The following is a 13,441-nucleotide window of genomic DNA, read 5'->3' on the forward strand; positions in this document are numbered from 1 at the left end:
ATTTATAGTCCCTGGATAGATGGTTAACTGTGATGTTGTCAACATTTAGAAGAGATTACTGAAAAAGACTGGATGAAATGTTAAAATAATATATCTATACTACTCCCTGGCCCTATAGTTAATGTTTAATAAGTCTAAGGGGAAAGACTTCTAAACATGGATTTAGTACTGATCAGTATTGTAGTGCTATAGAACCACATTAATCTATAATAAATTACATACTCTACCGTTTTCCTAAAGGCTTGTTGAAATTGTATAATACATGTGCAGACATGTGTTAGACTTCCTCCTTATGAATATGCAGGACTGCTGTGAGCTTGGTCCAGTGTTCCTATTGTATAACACAGCAGTGTCTGCTAGCTTTATCAGATGGTTCCTTTAAAGGTAGTAGTGTAATAGTTCTACATCTGAGGTAGTGCTAGGAACTGCTTACTTTAGTGCCTTATTATGGGTGACAGGTCCTCTTTAATTTCTCTACCACATATATACATTTTTTTAAATGGATGTTATTGAAAAAAATGCATCTGTGTGAAGATAATTTTCCATAAATGTAGCCATGTTGTCCTGTAAAAATTAAATAGTTTTCCTTGGATATGGCCACTACCACCCTCTTCCAGCAGTGGTCAGGTATACATATTTAAGGCGCTCAACCACCTGGATTCAGCGTTCATTACAAGAGAATGGCTGTGGGACATGCAGTAATTTCTGAGCATTTTATTTGCAAAACCAATTTGTTTATTTGCATAATTACTCCCACAGCAGTGGTCATATCCAAGGACAGCTATTTTTAAGGGGCCATATGAATACATTTTGGGGAAATCATCTTTATACAGATACATTTTTGCTATTGAAAACATATAATTGATAAAATGTATATATGTGGCAGATAAATTAAATTAAATGGGAATGCCTGGTGAGAATACCCGCTTTAACTGAGGCCAGGACTTCTACTTCATGCCTATGTGGCTTGTGCATTGACACATGACATTCTTTGCATATTACATATGACATTCTTTTCAAAGAGATGGGATTCATTATTGTGGTCGTAGTGAACTTAAACCAAAAAAATGTATAAGAGTAAATGGAAAAATGCCACCTAAGGCAATCCATATACAGGTGGTCCCCTACTTAAGGACACCCGACTTACAGACAACCCATAGTTACAGACGGACCCCTCTGCCCCCTGTGACCTCTGGTGAAGCTCTCTGGATGCTTTACTATAGTCCCAGACTGCAATGATCAGCTGTAAGATGTCTGTAATGAAGCTTTATTGATAATTCTTGGTCCAATTACATTAAAAATTTTTTAACTCCAATTGTCACTGGGGCAAAAGAAAAAAAATTGTCTAGAACTTCCATTATAAAATATACAGTTTTGACTTACATACAAATTCAACTTAAGAACAAACCTCCAGACCCTATCTTGTATGTAACCCGGGGACTGCCTGTACAGCATGTCTAGAAAACAGCCAAATTGTGTTGAGATTTTTATGTTCCTGATTTTACTGTATTTTCAGCAGCAGCTATCAGATTTTCAAACTTCATTTCCATTCGTGTAAAATGATTCCAGGCCATAAAGCTCTTGTCTGGATTTTCCTTTCTACTGTCTTATATTCAAATGTTTATTTGCTTGAATATTTGTCTGGCAAAACACACTATGTGTGACAAGCAAAAGAGAATTTTAGCCAGTTCTGTTTCTTGACTGTAGTAGATAATAAATACAGTATTTGTCACAGAACTGTACAGTCTGGTGGCAGGAGGAAATTACTGATTGGAAAGCAGAGCAATCACACTGACTGAAGCTCAATGTATAGTATGCTTGCTGTATACAGTACAACAGGAAAATATCCTAAAATATACGCTAATGTGTTTAGGGACTTATGAAGCAGGTGGCCTCTAGTTATATGTTTTCTTAGTGTACTGCAGGATTCCAAAGATACAACTGTTGTATTATTAATAAATATAGTAGTATAAAGTTATTATATATTGTATATTATATATAGTAGTATAAAGTAGTAGGCTTTATTACACCATATACATATATACATTATTTGGTATGTCATAGTGGTTTTTCTGACTTTTTGATAACTTGGTTGTTAGCTGGAAAGCAAAGTATCAATTTTAGAATCCCTTTCCTTATCCAAAGTCATAAATAATAATAATAATAATAATCTTTATTTATATAGCGCCATCAAATTACGTAGCGCTTTACAAATCATAGGGGACATATACAACTATATTACATTACAAAGAACAAACAGTCATATAGAACAATAGGAGTGAGGGCCCTGCTCACAAGAGCTTACAGACTATGAGGATGAGGGGGTGACACAAGAGGTTGTATAATGGTCCAGCCATTCTTTATAAGGGAACAATATAAAATAATTTAATAAATAATTTACTAAACAACGATGTTGCTGCTTGAGCCAGCCATCAGCCGCCATCTTATTTACAGGGTCCTAGGTGAAAAAGACTGCAGAGAAGCCTGGAGCTTGGTATAAAGTACTACTACTGCAAGTTAATAGTAACAAATAAGATATAGAAAACAAACAATAATAAGATTACCTTTATTTGTGCTCATTAACAACATTACCCTCGTTATTCTCGAATTTTCAGAGTAAATATTTTTTTTCGCTCCTTCTTCTTATTTCAGCCACTAGGTTATTTGAATTAGTGGTTAAAAGGTGACAGCATATGCATGATAAGGTCGGGCGTGAGGCGTTCCCCAGCGACACTGTACATCTCTATACTAATGAAATGTGCCCTCTATAAATTTAGAGTGTGTTCTGTTATTTGTGATGGAATAACAAAGTAGACAGGAGCTGTAATATGATTCAGTAATGCTTAACGTGTCATTTTCATTTTCAAGTTTTGCTGCCATCTGTGACCTAGTGATAACCTGCATGTTTGTTATGCATAAATCCCATTATACTTTCATAGTTTTGTGTTCCCATGGAGTTACTATACTACAATGATTTCCTTTAGAATGTTTCCTATCAAGTAACAGACAAATGAGCATAAATAGAGAAAACATGTGATGCAACCCATCACTGTGGCAGAAGTGTTTCATTTTTCATCCAATCTAAATTAAAAAATCTTTACTAAATCCACATAAAAAGAAATAAAAAAATAAATGGAAATAAAAGAGTACAGTCACATAACAAGCATTTATTTTGAAGTATAATCAAGTACCATATATACTCAACTGTAAGCCGACCCGAGTATAAGCCGAGACCCCTAATTTTACCATCAAAAATAGCCAGCCCCCAGTAGTATATAGCCAGCCCCCAGTAGTATATAGCCAGCCCCCAGTAGTACATAGCCTCCAAGCCCCCAGTAGTATATAGCCAGCCAGCCTCCAGTAGTATATAGCCAGCCCCCAGTAGTATATAGCCAGCCAGTCCCCAAACTTACATACTTACGTTTGGGTGGTCCGGTGCAGCTCCCCGATGTTTTGGACCTCTTCTTTCTTCTCCCTGCTGTATTACCGACAGAGACACATCCATGTGGACACATCTCTGCCGGCTAATATAGCAAGGAGAAGAAAGAATAGGAGCCACGCCGAGCATCGGGGACTCCGGAGGGTGCATATGTAAGTTTATTTTTGTTTAATTCACTTGTGTATAAGCCAAGGTGAGGTTTTTCAGCACATTTTTTGTGCTGGAAAACTCGGCTTATACACGAGTATATACAGTATGAGTATATGTATGTCCTTTTTATTATGATGTGCAGAGATGTGCAGCAGAAAAAACATAAGAGGAATGTAAGAAAATAAAAAATATATATGTTAAGTTATGCATTATTCCCATATAAATAGAGCAGTGAATAGTTGAACGGACTCTGAACTCTCACATTAGACAGAAGTCCAGTTCGGGTTCAGTGCTCCAGTGGACCCCTGTCAGTAACACCAGTGATGGGTGATGCTACAAAATGGTGGTGTTAACCCTTTAAATACACCATTGACACTAGCCGATAGTAGGTGTTATTGGTGGGGGTTTGGATACCCACATCAAACATTTCTTTTAGGTTCCACCATACCCAAACCTGAGTGGGTCCGCTAATAGCATATCACAATCTTTAATGGCTGTGGGAGATAGGTGTCCCTGGTTCACTCATAGCTGCTGTTATCATGATCACTAAAGATCCCAGTAGCTGTACCCCTGTAGATCAAAAACATATCCCATATAATGTGACTAAAGCATAAATGTTCATAATGGTACTAGAAACACTTTCAAAGCATCTACTTGAATATCTACAGGAAAAAAAGGTATGTTTTATGCGAGTAGGCCCCCAAACCACTCTTTGATGCATGAAACATATTTTTTACATACAAAAAACTCACGGGTGAGATTGAGTGGTGAAATGGAATTTGTTTTCTATTCTATTGACAATTTGTATTTATTAATGTAGGAGAGTATGACCTACACATGTGTGCTACCGCTGTGATGTATGGTATCCTTTAAAAGTTTCAACATCCAATGCTGGTGAATAATGCACCAAAATTCTCACATGCTAATATCAAACTAATATAAATATAATCATAATAATAATAAAGAAAAACAAGCCAAAAATTCTATTTTTTGTTCTTTGTGAATCTGTAATAAGTCATACTTATAAGAAATTCCTTACACCATGTTGACAAATGTAAAACATATTCACTAAATTGGACAGTAGAGTGGTGTGAGATAAATGACTATTCTAAAGATTTAAGTGTTCTGCTTTTCAGTACATTTCGAATAGATCTGGACACAGGTTTTAATGAGGATATAATGGATCTCATGGATCAAAATTGTCTTACAGAAAATGTGGCCTTGTTAACCATAGTAAACAAAGTTTCCCTGACATTGGAAAGCTATAGTCCAGTTGGTTATTATGGCAATCATAGTTCATTTCACAATTATTTCATATTGAGCCTTGAGGAAAAAAATATTTAACTAATCTGTGACTACATTTAGATGACCTTAAAATGGACCCAGTCCCTCCAGAGGGAGTTGGACAAGAACATAAGTTTGGTTTTCATGGAACATATGGGTCGATGCACACAGATGAAGAGAGTCATTGGATATTTTCATTCCCATAGATATCTGCTGAGAATCTGCTGCAGAAAATTGGCATGCTGGAAATGTTATCATTTTATATAGTTTTCAAAGCTGCTGTCATTTATTATATAATTCAAAGCAATTGTAATCAGAAGTTCATTTTTCCACCAATTCCATGCATGAGATCTTCCCAAGCTTAAGTGTTGGTTGACATATTGGTGCTCATTTACTAAGAGTCCGAACGCTGCACTTTCGTCGGCTTTCCCGAATATTTCCGTTTTGCGCCATATTGCTCCGGGTTTTTGGCGCACGCAATCGGATTGTGGCGCATTGGCGTTGGCTTGCACGTGAAAAACAGCGGAATTTAAAAAACGAATTGTGTCGCAAGATCAAGCACTTACTTGCACCAGGAAGAAGAAGGTGAACTCCGGTGGACCTCGGCGCAGCAGCGACACCTGCATGAACTTGGGTGCACAATCTTAGTGAATCGCAGCAGACCCAAATCCTCGTCAGACAATGTACCGCGGAATCGCGACAGGACCGGTTAAGCAAATCTGCCCCATTCTGTGTCACATATTATTTAAGTCGATGAGATTTAAAAAAAAATAAAATACATTTCAGATTATTTAATAATCTTAAAACCACCATATGTATATATTCTGCTGTAGATTTGGGGGTTTGTGTCCCCTGGTGGATTCATTGATCACGGCGTTCTCTTTCAATCCTGATAACAAAGTTGCCATTGTAGTTTAGCTTGGTGGCGGCACATGGCTGGCACAGATTGCAGGGGTCACTGGTGTGGGGGGAGGGCTGGGTTTGAATTTTAATTGGTCCACTCATCACTATTCACTATCATCCACTGCACTGTGGTTGATCCATGGCACACCAGCACATTGCTCCCAAGCACATTCATATGGGCCAGCCTAACACTGAGAAATCTTTTGCTGTTTGTCTAAATTCTGTGAAGGTGGTGCTTTAAAACTTTGCAATATTCATTTATAAAATGGCACGAGCTAGGTTTGGAGACCCTTTTACTATTGTCATTCAGTATGTTATGAAATGTGTTCAAGTAAGCGTAGGAATATCATCATGCCTGTCTTGGAATGATTACTACTTATATATAATGAAGTGAATTTTAGATATTCCCTAAGTACTTTAACAAAAGCTAACTGCAGCTATTTATTTTACTGTGAAACATAAATGGTGAGGGCATATTGTGTTCAACGTAATTTAAAATGTAAAAAATGTTAACAAGGAGGACTGCGGTACAGCAAAGCATATCAATTATTCACTCCTAGCTGAAGAATACAGACCGTAGCATACTGTTCATCTATTTTACTTTAATGCATTGGAGGATAGAATTCAGCGACACTCTGATGGCGTATAAAGCCGAAGTCATGAGCTATCATTTATTCACTTCTACGTTTATTAGTTCTTTTAGATTTATTTATTTTATTCAGAACATAAAAAGAATAAAACTCAGTCTGGCAAATAACAGAAAACAAAGCGAACTAATAGTTTTCTATACTAAATGCAGCATATAAAAAAGTCATAATATAGTTAAAGGAACATTAAGACATGTTCACACATTACAGAAACATGAAAGATTTAATGCCATAGAATAGAAACACATAAAAAAAACTATGTATGAGTATTTAACAGTTACGCTTTTCTGCACAGCCAAATATGAAACAGAAAGTGACCTGTAGGGCGAATCTCATTCTTTTCAATGCAAAATCTTCAGCATCTCCACAACATTTTTGCAATATATTATGGAGCATTTGGTTCCCTGCAGCATCTCATATATTACATATGCTACTTAAATTTACTTAAATTTAATGCACAGTCAAAGTGGTTGTTAACACAGGTGGGTCCATTGCAAAATACATCCATTTTGGACCATTTTGTGTCAGTTTGTATTAGCATCCATTTCTTTTTACTTACATAAGGCATCTATTGAGTGGTTTTTTTTTTCTAATTGGAAGGCACCACTGCTGGTTCCCCAGCATCATCAGTAGAAAAAACTGATTGGATCCACACATTTACTAACAGCCATGCCCCAGTTTTCTGTCTTCCTAGAGCAAACTGCTTGCACAGATATTAAAGAAGTGTGTGCATCACAAATGTGTGCAGCACTAGTCTCATTGCAACACAAATTAGGGCCCGTTTCGGTGCTCAGTCCGACCGTGCACTAGATTTAACATGCAAAGTCCGACAGTATTACGTTGCATGCCCTATGTCAAAGGGGCACAAAAAAAAAAGTGTTGCACTCTGTTGGAGCAGTGCGGGGAGTGCCAGATTCATGAAAACCACGCAACAGAAATCCTGAATCTGGTGCATTCTGCACTATACACAATAAAACTGCAGTTAGCACTATTCTTTGTAAATGTGCCCCATTGGGGCAAATTTACTTACACGGTCTTGTCGCGATCCAGCGACACGTTCTGTGCAGAGGATTTGGGTCTTCCGGCGATTCACTAAGGTAGTTCCTCCTACTGCGCTGAAGTTCATCGGAATGCACTGAACTTCACCAAGCCGGGCCGAGTGAAGGTAAGCGTGTGTCAAGCAATACTTTTTTTTCTTTTTAAATGCGGCAATTTCTCAGAATCCGTCGGGTTTTCGTTAGGCCACGCCCCCCAATTTCCGTCACTTGCATGCCGGTGCCGATGTGCCACAATCTGATCGTGTACGCCAAAAACCCGGGGCAATTCAGGGAAAATTTGCGCCAAACGGAAAAATTCGGGTAACGCAACGTAAAAACGCAATTCAGGCCCTTAGTAATCGACCCCCATTGTCTTTTAACAGAGTGTGTAGTCCGCAAATATGAAGAAATGTGATCCAAATATTTTTCAATGAACCCCTGATCCGTTGGAAAAAAAATTTGAATAGACACATATACTAAAAATGCCCTTGGAAATCAAGAATAATATATTCTTCTATGCAGTATGAAAAAACCCTAACAACCATCAATGTATAATCACTAAAGGCTTTAGGTAGAATTTCCATTTTGTATCCTCATCCATTTTTTTTATATAGACATGGCATTTGTTTTGTTGTCTTCTCTAGAAAACTTTAAGAAAACCAGGATAAACTTGTGTACAAAATATCACAATAACAAAACAAAAACTATTGTACATTTACAACATGCAGGTATAAACGCTTAAGTGCCCTATACTTTTGTGCATATGATGTAACCATGATTAGAATGAATTATAAATGTTGTATATTATTTGCTTTAATATTGTTTATATATTTCTAGAAAAAAAATTCTGAAATGTGTTTTGCATCACGCTTTTCTCTAATGTAGAAGCATTATTTGGTATATTAACATCACCTATTTTATCTTGTTTTGCAGAGCAAGAGGAGTGTGTAAATTGCACAGATGAATGCAGAGTACTTGGTCATTCTGACAGGTGTTGGATGCCACAATTTCCCACGGCAAACCAGGTGGAAAATGCAGATTATCGCACAAATCTCTTTGTTCCAACTGTTGAAGCTCACGTTGAGACTGAGACTTATGAAACTGTAAACCCTACTGGGAAAAAGACCTTTTGTACATTTGGAAAAGACAAAAGAGAGCACACCATTCTCATTGCCAATGTAAAACCATATTTAAAAGCCAAGCGTGCCCTGAGTCCTCTTCTGCAAGAGGTTCCTTCTGCATCTAGCAGCCCAACCAAGACATGCATTGAGCCTTGTGCCTCAACTAAGGGACCATTGAATGGCTGTGAAATAAAATCAGGAGTCTTGGCAGAAACAACCAATCAATACCTGTCTTCTGATAGTCAGTACATATCACCTAGTAAACAGACAAAGGACCCTCAGTATATTGCATCAGACCCCATGGCTCACGTGTTTGCCGATGTGCACTCCAGAGTGAGCCGAGACTCAAGTGAAATGGACGCTGTCTTAGACCATCTGGAGCATTCAAATCGTGATTTGGGCCGAGAATCTGTAGATGCCGAGGAAGTTGTGAGAGAAATTGATAAGCTTTTACAAGACTGTCGAGGAAGTGAACCAGTGGCTGTAAGAAAGTGAGCAGGATGGAGAGGCCGTTTGGTTTGCCTTGTCAAGTAAAAACAGTGTCCCTTGGAACAGCACATTTGCAGGCGAGATTGGAGATGGATGCTGCTCTGTGGCTCTAAGTGAACGTTCAAAGTGCCCCCAAAATCTTGTACTGTTTTTTTTCTGTTATTCAGATTACACTGGCTTTATTTTGAAAAAACAAAAATTCTATTGGACGCAAGAGAAATATGTTGTAGTGATTATTGACAATCTGTTGTATAAGGGAACAGAACTCTGAACTACTCGTGAAGTTGTGCAACTTCCTAATGTAGTTGATGTGACTTTTCATTTGCTGAGGAAAAACCCATTGATTAACAGGGTTGACTAATTTATGTGTGGATTTTAAACAAGCATCACTAGCTTCTAATTAAAGTCCTAACTAATTTCGCTGTAGTCCTAGCTGCACCAAACATCGACACCCATTTGTGGTAAACATTTCTATATAAATGAACAACATTCCAAAACATTTCAGTACAACATGTCCGTGTCATGTATTCATTTCCATGCCACACATAGTAATATATAAAAATTATATAGTCAATTTATTGTGTCCTGCACTAGCATAAGCTAATTCACTTTATGTAAACTGAAAAGTGTTGAAATTAAGAATTTTAGTGTCCTACAAAAATAGACATTATATTCACAACTGAATATTTATATAGAGAGAGAATTATGTTTTTCAACTTCGATTAATGTGGATCTTAAAAAGAAAAAAATATTTTTTACCATTTAAAGGTAAAATGCTCAAATAGAAACATCATTTAAAATGTTTTATATTAATTTGTGGACACTAAAATTTGCTCAGGAAAGTAAATGTCCTATTCATTGAAGCAGATATCACATCACCATTTAAATGTGCAAATGTAAGAAGATTTAAATGTGTTTACATCAAAATGGCATATTTTTTATGATTTCTTTGCAATTTTAGTGCATATGAGCCAAATCGTTGAGTGTATAAGAGCTATATTGTGTATTTTATTAAATTAATATATAGTTGTGTTGCAAAAAAAGAAAAAACAAGAAAAAATATTTGGGCTTATATTGTAAATGGCAAGTGTTGCCTCGGTAGCTGTCGAACTCTATGAGTTTTTGTTTTCCTGTTTCCTCTTCCCCTGTGGAGTATGGGAAGCAGCGCCTCAGAGCTAAGTCTCTTGTTACATGTATGGTCTTAAAACTACAGTAGTACATAATCTGTTCAAAATGTGTTCAAGTGGACTGTCAGAGCAAGGTGAGCAAGAAACTAACATGTTCTTCAACCATGCCATTGTGAAAGTTTACATGTAAGCCCTTATGAGGAAACCAAAAAAAAAGAACAAAACATATAAAGCCTTAGCAACATATTTTTTTTCCTCCCGTTCCGCCACCAATTTTGGATCATATCAATAGCACCAATTTTCAATTATATTAATAAAACTAAAGATAAAATAAAAATCTTTATTGCAATGTATTAAAACACAACTGAAAACATCTAGAGGCTTATTTATCATGGGGTTTAATAAGATCAAGATAAAAGGGTCTACTTTTTTTCCAGAAATAATTGTCACCTGTGTCTGCGGGCTGTGACTAGTATTACATATTAGATCCATGGAATTAAAGTACTCGATGTAACAAAGAAGCCAAGATTTCTCTTTTTATGGAAAAAACCAACCTTTCTTATCCACAACCACCCATTCCAGGTGTCTTTGGTGCAGACTTGACTTAGTCTTGGGATTAAGTGCTATCAAGTAAACACATAACCGTTTTATTCAAGTTCTCCACCAAAGTCCCAGTTAAATAAGCCCTAATATGTCATGTTTACTAAGCAGCGTAAATTCCAAGAGGCAACTCAGAAAGGCCTAAGCTGTCATGAGAAGTCTTACGGAAAAGCTCCACTTAGCAAATATGTGCCATTACAACTAAGATGTATTTATAAATATATATGTAAAATCATATTCTTGTGTCCAGAGACATTTCTAAAAGGTATAATTTTAATAAGTGCATGTTTCTTTGTCTTTTTAATACATCTTTATAAAATAAAAGAAAAATACAAAGGCATAAAAATACAAGATTTTTATACATACGATATGCACAGACACATACTGAGCTCAAACATTACTATTCCCTGTGTAGATTATGTACAATGTATAAAACATCTCTCTCCAGAGCTAGGAAAAAGAATGTGAATTTGGATTCAGATTGAACAAGATGGTGTTCTAGTGACCATATAAACTCGCCGACAGGTTTAATACTGGCATTATTATAACTCTGTGTCAAACCATTCCTTTGTACTAATTAAAAGTCAGAACATGTTCTTGTGGGTCTGTGGTTGAGAATCCCATGTCTTTTCATTCCTCCAGGAAATGTCTTGTGACAGCGGTTCATTGTCAATTGCCTACTGGCTGCATTACATTGTTAATTGTATCTCATTTTCATGGTACGAAGAGTACCATAAACAACAGACTGTGTACAAATGCTGCATTGCTCTACATATTTTGGACAATTTATGTACCTAAATGTGTTGTCTATGTGTTCTGCAATGTTCCTATCCGGCAGGAGGGTAAAGCTTGATTTTGCTTAATAGCTGAAATTCCATAGTAAAATCAAATTCATTTTTCGCCTCTACATAATTATTTCAGTAGGCAACAATACTTAATGGAATAAGTCACAGTATGTTTTATTGCTTAATATGCCGATTTGACAAAATATACAAGTCAATGGATTTCCTACACAAAACTGTGTGTCTTTTGGGCTCTTCTGGGCTTTGGGTTGAGAACTTCAAGCAAATCACACTGAGACATCCGACTCCCGAAGAACGGCCATGTCATGTTTACAAATCGTCTTTGTATTTTTTAACACTGTATGTTTCTATTTTATCTAACTGGATACTAAAATGTAATGGTATTTTGGAAAATGTTTGTGGTTTGCTTCAAATGAGTACAACATCTACATGGGTTTATAAACAACTGACCAATCAATTAAGTTCTAGAAACATACCTAAATAATTAAATGAAAGGATAGTAAGATTTTGTTAGTTAATTTACTATTAGAATATAATTACCATATACTTTATGTCCAATAAATTGGATAGGAATCAGGAGAACATTTTGACAATGGTAATGGCCATATTATGGAGTGCAGAATGGTAAGTGCACAGAGTCCAACATGCCCCATATACTGAGAGGTTATGGCCACTTAATATAGTATGTATAAATAATTCAATGATATGGAGGGTCAGCTCATCGGTTAGCCAATAAATTGACTGTCACCATGTCAACATCAAAAAATCACAGTAGCGGAGAGTGACAACCCTAAAACGTAACCTTTAATATTTGCAATTTAAATTCTGATATTTTGTATGGGGTCTGCGTATTAGTCTACAAATAAACATATATCCAAAGGTGTGGCTGCAAATAGTAGTGCTAGAACAAACGTTGCCATCTTTTACCCTATACCCAATACTATTTGCCTTCAACTTTGAGGCTCATAAGGGGATTTAGGGATTGCTCATTCCAATAAATATACCAAAATAAATAAACACAAACAAAAAGACACCAATATACACTCAATTCCCAATGTGAGCTCATTGTATGAAGCATATCCTCTAGATGAAGGACTTTAGAGTATATATGTCTGGACGCAGTGGTGCAGGCTATAGTAAATCTGGCCCCATCCTAAATCAACTTCACCAATCTCTACGTACATCTGATTTCTTATTAATATTTTTCTTATTAATATTAATATTTAAAACATAGACATAAAATTCTTGGTATAGGACTAATAAACTATCATTTACAATGATTTTTATCATACATCATCACTCACTCATAGATAAAAGTTGATTATCATATAACTATGATTTATAGAGGTGAACGAGCACTAAAATGCTCGAGTGCTCGTTCAGTGAAACAAACTTTTGCCGATGCTCGAGTGCTCGTTTTCGAATAACGAGCCCCATTGAAGTCAATGGGAGACTCGAGCATTTTTCATTGTGTCATTTTATTGAGAAATAATGTCTTCTGTTAAGTTAGCAGATGTATGGAAACATCTGCAATGTGTTCTTCACTGAAGAACACATTGCAGATGTTTCTGTACATCTGCTAACTTATCAGAAGACACGAGTGCAGAACAGTGTTCTTCGCAATAGTATGTGAAGAACAATATGTGTGAAGAACACATTGCAGATGTTTCCATACATCTGCAATGTGTTCTTCTTACATATTGTTTTTCACATACTATTGTGAAGAACAGAGTTTGGCACACGTGTCTTTGGATAAGTTAGCAGATGTACGGAAACATCTGCAATGTGTTCTTCACTGTGTTCTTCACTTAAATGATCCTGTGTTCACTGAAGAACATACA

At 36.4% G+C, this 13,441-nt stretch overlaps 1 protein-coding gene across 4 annotated transcripts in view; it reads left to right on the top strand.

Moving 5' to 3' along the window:
* PCDH17 (protocadherin 17) overlaps positions 1 to 11,696 on the top strand; it is a 138,150-nt gene extending 126,454 nt beyond the window's left edge. For all 4 annotated transcript variants that reach the window (XM_072135302.1, XM_072135303.1, XM_072135300.1 and 1 more), the window contains one exon: positions 8,394 to 11,696. In XM_072135302.1, coding sequence (XP_071991403.1) covers positions 8,394 to 9,076 — 683 coding nt within the window. In that variant the 3' untranslated portion in view covers positions 9,077 to 11,696. The remainder of the gene's footprint in view (positions 1 to 8,393) is intronic.
* Positions 11,697 to 13,441: the final 1,745 nt, after the last annotated feature.

This window comes from Engystomops pustulosus, chromosome 2 (assembly GCF_040894005.1).
Source record: "Engystomops pustulosus chromosome 2, aEngPut4.maternal, whole genome shotgun sequence".
Taxonomy (NCBI): Eukaryota; Metazoa; Chordata; class Amphibia; order Anura; family Leptodactylidae; genus Engystomops; species Engystomops pustulosus.